General features: G+C 40.5%; 1 protein-coding gene across 1 annotated transcript; it reads left to right on the forward strand.

Annotated features, from left to right (window-relative positions):
- Positions 1-4186: 4186 nt before the first annotated feature.
- Positions 4187-7510, forward strand: LOC123162531 (probable apyrase 3). The gene is made up of 9 exons (XM_044580310.1): positions 4187-4459; positions 4593-4721; positions 4917-4973; positions 5085-5177; positions 5299-5504; positions 6203-6294; positions 6460-6674; positions 7014-7197; positions 7272-7510. Exons 1-9 carry the CDS (start codon positions 4250-4252, stop codon positions 7391-7393), a joined length of 1308 nt encoding a protein of 435 aa, XP_044436245.1. The 5' UTR covers positions 4187-4249; the 3' UTR covers positions 7394-7510.
- Positions 7511-8000: the final 490 nt, after the last annotated feature.

Raw genomic sequence — 8000 nt, forward strand, 5'->3', positions numbered from 1 at the left:
TAGGTAGTGGGTCATCAAGAACATTCTCTAACCTAGATAAGCTATCTATAACGGGGTTCTCAGCTCCTTTTCTATCAACAATATGCAAATCAAATTCTTGCAGCAAGAGAACCCGTCTAATAAGTCTAGGTTTTGCATCTTTCTTTTTCATGATATTTAATAGCAGCATGATCAGTGTGAATAGTTACTTTAGAATCTACAATATAGGGTCTGAATTTATCACAAGCAAATACAACTGCTAAAAGTTCTTTTTCGGTAGTAGCATAATTTCTTTGAGCATTGTCTAGAGTCTTACTAGCATAATGGATAACATTTAATTTCTTATCAACTCTTTGCCCTAGAACAACACCTACAGCATAATCACTAGCATCACACATAATTTCAAAGGGTAAATTCCAATCAGGTGGCTGAACAATAGGTGCGGAGACTAATGCTTTCTTAAGTATTTCAAATGCTTCTACACAATCATCATCAAAAACAAACGATACATCTTTTTGTAATAAATTAGTCAGAGGCCGGGAAATTTTTTAGAAGTCCTTAATGAACCTCCTATAAAATACGGCGTGACCAAGGAAACTTCTTATACCTTTGATGTCCTTGGGACATGGCATCTTTTCAATAGCATCAACCTTGGCTTTATCAACTTCAATACCTCTTTCAGAAACTTTATGCCCCAAGACAATACCTTCATTAACCATAAAGTGGCACTTTTGCCAATTCAAGACAAGATTAGTTTCTTCACATCTCTGCAAAACTCGATCAAGATTGCTCAAGCAATCATCAAAAGAGGATCCATAGACGGAAAAGTCGTCCATGAAAACCTCACAAATCTTTTCACAAAAGTCAGAGAATATAGCCATCATGCATCTTTGAAAGGTAGCAGGTGCATTACATAAACCAAAAGGCATATGTTATAAGCAAAAGTACCAAAAGGGCATGTAAAAGTAGTCTTTGATTGATTTGTAGCCGACACAGGTATTTGAGAGAAACCAGAATAACCATCTAGAAAGCAATAATGTGTATGTTTGCATAATCTTTCTAGCATTTGATCAATAAAAGGTAAGGGGTAATGATCTTTCTTAGTAGCTTTATTTAATTTGCGGAAATCAATTACCATCCTATAACCTGTGATAATTCTTTGCGGGATCAATTCATCTTTATCATTAGGGACAACAGTAATACCTCCCTTCTTAGGGACACAATGGACATGACTTACCCACTGACTATCAGCAACGGGATAAATTATACCTGCCTTCAGAAGCTTGAGTATTTCTTTTCTTACCACTTCTTTCATTTTAGGATTCAAACGTCGTTGAGGATCACGAACTGGTTTGGCATCAGCTTCCAAATTTATTTTATGTTGACATAGAGTGGGACTAATGCCCTTAAGATCATCAAGAGTATATCCCATAGCGGCACGGTGCTTCTTCAGAGTTTTCAATAATCTTTCTTCTTCATGCTCTAAAAGGTTAGCACTAATAATAACAGGATATATTTTCTTTTCATCAAGATAAGCATATTTAAGATTATCAGGCAACGGTTTAATCTCAAACACGGGATCACCCATGGGTGGAGGAGGATCCCCATGGTTCCTGTTTAAAGAATACTTCATCTATTTCATTTCTTTCATTCATGAACATATCATTTTCATGGTCTAGCAAATATTGTTCTAAAGGATCACTAGGAGGTACGGGAATAGAAGCAAGACCAATAATTTCATCCTTACAAGGCAATTCTTCCCCACGATGTTGTTTACTAAATTTAGACAAATTAAACTCATGAACAATAGTAACAATATTCTTTTCGCTGTCTATCTTAGCATTGACAGTATTCAAGAAGGGTCTACCAAATATAATGGGACAAAAGCTATCTTGTGTAGAACCAAGAACAAGAAAATCAGCGGGATATTTGGTTTTTCCACACAAGACTTCAACATCTCTAACAATTCCCATTGCAGATAGTATCTCTATTGGCAAGTTTAATTGTAACATCAATATCTTCTAACTCAGCAGGTGCAATATCATGCATAATTTCTTTGTATAAGTCAATGGGTATTACACTAGCACTAGCACCCATATCACATAAGCCATGATAACAATGATCTCCTATTTTAATAGAAATAACAGGCACACCTACCACAGGTCTATGTTTATCTCTAGCACAAGGTTTAGCAATTCTAGCAGTTTCACCACAGAATTGAATAATATGCCCATCAATATTATCAGACAAGAGATCTTTAACAATAGCAATATTAGGTTCTACTTTGATTTGCTCAGGAGGTGTATAAATTCTAATATTGCTCTTATGAACCACAGTTGAAGCTTTAGCATGATCCTTTATTCTAACAGGGAAAGATGGTTTCTCAACATAAGAAGTGGGAACATTAGGATCATTATAAGTGACAGTCTTTTCTTCGACTTTAATAGGTGCAGCTACTTTTATTTCTATGGGAGGATGATATTTAAACCACTTCTCCTTGGGGAGATCAACATAGGTAGCAAAAGATTCACAGAAAGAAGCTACTATCTCAGAGTCAAGTCCATATTTAGTGCTAAACTTACGGAAAATATCGGTATCCATAAAAGATTTAACACAATCAAACTTAGGTGTCATACCTGACTCCTTACCTTCGTCGAGGTCCCAATCTTCAGAGTTACGCTTAATTCTATCCAATAAATTCCATCTGAATTCAATAGTCTTCATCATAAAAGAGCCAGCATAAGAAGTATCGAGCATGGTGCGATTGTTATCAGAAAGCCGAGCATAAAAACTCTGAATAATTATTTCTCTTGGGAGCTCATGATTGGGGCATGAATATAACATTGATTTAAGCCTCCCCCAAGCTTGAGCGATGCTTTCTCCTTCGTGAGGCCAAAAATTATATATATAATTGCGATCACGGTGAACAAGATGCATAGGGTAATACTTTTGATGAAATTCCAATTTCAATCTTTTATAGTTCCATGATCTCGTATCATCACATAGCCTGTACCATGTCAATGCGTCTCCCTTCAAAGATAAAGGGAAGACCTTCTTTTTAACAACATCATCGGGTATACTTGCAAGCTTAAATAGTCCACAAACTTCATCCACATAGAGTAGATGTTCATCAGGATGCTTTGTTCTATCTCCTATAAAAGTGTTAGCTAGCAGTTTTTCCATCATACCCGAAGGAATTTCAAAAGGAGTTTCATTTTCAATAGGTTCAGTAGGTTGAGGAGGAATGTCACAGTGTGAAGGCTTGGCTTGTCGCGTCAGAGGCTCAACTTTGGAGAGATCGAGTCTCGGCAGACGGTAGAGTTCGTCGGGCCACTAGTGACCATTGAGTCCATCCCGACCAAGTCGGTGACCCGCATTGTTGTCGAGGAATGGGACAACACCTGGAGGAGTTATGAGATGGAGTTCTATTAGAAGAGGGATCTCAACAGGTTGAAGCGCAAGAACGATGGCAAGGAAGGGTCTTCACGGGTCAAGGCGGAGAAGGATGCATGCCCTCCGGGTGTGGTTAACCTTGATTCCGACGACGGGAGTGAGGTGTCCGACGAAATGGACTGGGAACTTTGAATGTGTGGGACTTTGGATCGAAGTAGTATGAATGTTCGTCAGAAAAAAATGTGGTTTTGCTGTTTTGGGTGCCCTATTTTAGGGCAACTTTTGGAGACGCCACTTTGTCGTGCCAAAAAAAGAAACACTTTTTGATGACCAAAATTTTATTTCACAGACGTTTTGGTGCCCAAAAATAGTGTAGCTATTGTAGACGCTGAAACGATGGCAGAGGCAATTTGCAGCACTGGAATATCTGCTATATATAGAGTCGTCGACAATTTCATTGCGTGGCACCATGAAAAGTGTTGGAATTTTTCTGCCAAGGGGTGCGTAGGAGCTTTGCAGCCCAGCTCCAGCGCAGAGAGCAGTACTAGCAGAGGGGAGGGAGACCGCAGTATCGGGAATATGATTCGGAAATCAAAAATCCCACCCGAAAGTTCGTGGCATGGAACACGAAAACGCACGCTTGAACACGACGCTACCTACCTACTGTACCTTGTGTGGGAATGCAGTGGAGGATGCCCATCGGATCATGCATGTGGTCACTGTCTGCACAAAAGCCTCGTCGACAGTGGAATGCGTGGAATTAATATTGACGCCGTTGCTCCTATACTCTCTATATAAAACCTAGCGTGTGGACTCGTCGACTCCAGCACTCGCTCGGCATCCGGCAGCACGCACTGCATACTCTTAGTAATTAGCAATGGCTCACCTGGTGGGCATGATGGCGCTTCTCCTCCTCCTCGCAGCGTCGGCAGAGACAGCCCAGGCGCGCGCCGCCAGGGGGCCGCCGGCGGGGAAGTACGCCGTGATCTTGGACGCCGGCAGCACCGGGACACGTATGCACGTCTTCCGGTTTGACAAGCAGATGGATCTCGTCAAGATCGGCGATGACATCGAGGTCTTTGCCAAGGTACGCTGGTTGCCTATAGGCTACAGCTCTATGCAGATACTCCATCAAAAGAACAACCCATGCGTGGTAAGTGTGACGGAATCGATCTTCATCATGTCATTTCACAGCTAGTCTTTTTGTTTTTCTGTTGCAGGTGAATCCTGGTCTGAGTTCGTACGCTGGACGGCCCAAGGAGGCTACCAAGTCCATACAACCACTGCTTGAAAAGGCAAACAGCGTCGTGCCTCAGATGCTTATGAAGACTACTCCCGTTAAACTTGGGGTATGCAAAATTTAGTACTGGTTTTGCTATTGATCTATGGTGGCTGGTAAATATTCAGAATTTATTCTTGAGTCCATGTGGATCTCATCATCTCTAGATTCGTGGAAATGTAAAATTCTCAGATTTTTACCGTCACTGATTGAAAGATTACTTGACGTCAAGATATATCGCTCAGGTCTTAAATTAAATGTGCAGGCGACGGCCGGACTCAGGCTCATCGGAGATAAGCAAGCAAAGCAGATACTTGACGCGGTAATTACCTCAATGATCTTGTGATTTATATTTATCTCATGCATGTACCTAGGACGCATGGATATATAGTAACCACGAGTTAAGTATTGATTCTCGAATTGATACGACCAGGTCAGGGGCGCTGTCCACACTAACACCAAGTTTCAGTACAACCCCAAGTGGATCAATGTTCTCGAGGGATCTCAGGAAGGATCCTACCTATGGGTATAATTCACACGACCGACCACCCCATGAATTTATGCATGTAGCATGAATTCTTATCAGATACAAACACCAACATTTCATTATGTCTAACCTCTTTTTGCATGGCATGAGGTGCTTGTAGGTTGCTCTGAATTACCTGCTGGATAAGTTGGGAGGAGACTACTCGAAAACGGTAGGTGTGATTGATCTTGGTGGTGGGTCTGTGCAAATGGCATATGCCATTTCTCCAGCCGCTGCTGCTGCCGCACCACGAGTGCCTCACGGCAAGGATCCTTATGTTACAAAAGAGTATCTCAAGGGAAGAGATTACAACGTTTATGTTCACAGGTTTGATGACCCTCTCATGCATGAATGTGTTTTGGTTTATATGTAGTACCTTCTATAGCTAAATAGCTAGTTTCCACTAATATATTTCTCTCATGAAAATTGATACCTGAACATGCAAACATGCACGATAATTTTCGTTTATTACGTTATTTATATTTTATTAAATATCTACAACTATACAATAATAATTAAACACAATGAATCATTTTGTATGTTCAGTTTTTTTTTTAAATATATTTCAAAACATTCTCCCAAGGTATCACATAGTGTTCAATATGGCAAGACCCTGCATGTGCTGTCTTACTTTTGTGGTTAATTATTGAAAGTCTATCTTACCAGAAAACTACTCAATATTATCCATGTACTTTAACAAAACAAAATAAAAGGGGTGTTGGTGTAAATCCCAAATGAAACCTTTGTCGTACTGAATGAACTTTGTAACAAACTTTTTTGGGCCTTTTCCAGTAGGACAAAGCCCCACTGCATTTTATTTTATTTTATTTATCTAAAAGCAAAAGGGAAGAACATGTACAAGAGTTAGGTACGTGAAAAGAAAGATAAAGTAATACAAGGCATCTAACCATTTCATGAGAAGAGGGGCATATTGCTTTTTGATTTCTAAAGCCATATGATGAGCAACTTTGTATTGTATATCAATTATAAAATGATCAGGGGAGGCCTTTTTTCTGTGCTTGCAGCTACTTACGCTACGGCGCCTTAGCTTCTCGTGTAGAGATCTTCAAGGCTAAGGAAGGACCATTTAGCTACTGCATGCTTCGTGGCTTCAGTGGTAAGTGGCCTACGTATGATCGATAGTCATAGATCAGTATAAGTAGCCTTACTATTCATCCATATATGTCACATAACCAGTAACCCAATAACTGATTGATGTACTATATTATTTGCCATTTCATTCGTTATATGTCATATTCATCCATATATGTCATATTCCAAGGAAAATACAGCTACAATGGTGAGGAGTACAATGCTACCGCGTCAACGGGAGGTGCACAATACGGGAAGTGCAGACGTGATGTAGTGAGGGCACTCAAACTTGACTCGCCCTGCCCAGCCAAGAAGTGCACCTTCGACGGCGTGTGGAACGGCGGGGGCGGCCCCGGCCAGGCCAACCTCTACGCCGCGTCTAGCTTCTACTACATGGCCTCGCAGGTACTCCCTCCATTCTAAATTATCTGAAATATTGTTTTTCTTCCATCTATAGATGAATATATCAACACTTATTTTTGTTAGAATTATCACAAAATACATTTTCATACAATATATATTCAATGTCGTAGATAGTTGCATATTTTTGTATAAACTCGCTCAAACTTAAATAAATTGACTTAGGACAAAACTAGAATTCAATTTATTTGAAATAATGTAGGGTTCAATTACTTGAAGACCCTTGAATTAGCTAGCTAGGAAAATTAATTTGGATATATCATATATGCACTCCAGCTGCAAGATCTGAACTTGTCTATGTCGATCTCCATCGGTCCTTGACAGGTTGGCCTCATCGACAGCGATGCTCCAAGCGGGACATCCACCCCAGCGGCTTTCAGAGCCGTTGCCCAGAAGTTATGTAGAATGAGCTTGAAAGAAGTGAAGGTTAAGTACCCCAAGGTCCGTGACGTACCCTACGTTTGCATGGACCTCGTCTATCAATACTCCTTGCTCGTCGATGGGTTCGGTGAGTTTCTCTACCACTACTACCTACAAACATGAGTATATTAGAAGAAAAAGTGTTTAAAGATTTATTTGCAGGTTTGGAGCCCACCAAGAATATTACACTCGTGGAGAAGGTGAAGCATGGGGAGTACTTCATTGAAGCGGCGTGGCCTCTCGGAGAAGCTATTGAGGCCGTGGCACCCAAAAAAGGCACTTGACAATAGATGCCCCATGATACACCTGACTTTCCTTACAATTATTGTTTTTTATAAAGGACGTTTTTATTATCTCAAAATGTAGCATCAAGCGGATATAAAAAGCATTACGAGTAACAACTGACCTTTGCATAACTAAGATGCACACAACCAAACCTCAAAAGTCTGTCAATAATAAATAAAACTAAACTGATAAATCGGCAACAATAGAATCCTATAGACCCCGACAATATGCCTATGTCAAAGCTGGTGGTGGATGTATGCGGAGGTTATGCTGTCACCCATGTTAGAAAAACCTCCATAGCCACCTGTTCTAATCGCTTACACCCCGCATTGAACAACGGTTGGTACTCCGCTCGTTGTAGCGTTGACCACGTATGAAGCAACTGTGTACACCGGAAAATAACCAACAAAGGAGAAGCATTTTGGTCATCAAAAACCATATCATTTCTACATAGGCAAAGCGGCCAACTTAAGGCATACGCTCCCACACTAACAATTATTGTTAGATAATCACTGACCTATGCATCGAATCACACAACCATAAGCTTCCCGTAGGATGTGTGCATCGTGTTTGCTATTGTATTACTCCCTAGATTGATTCAGTGAT

This window comes from Triticum aestivum, chromosome 7B (assembly GCF_018294505.1).
Source record: "Triticum aestivum cultivar Chinese Spring chromosome 7B, IWGSC CS RefSeq v2.1, whole genome shotgun sequence".
Lineage (NCBI taxonomy): Eukaryota > Viridiplantae > Streptophyta > Magnoliopsida > Poales > Poaceae > Triticum > Triticum aestivum.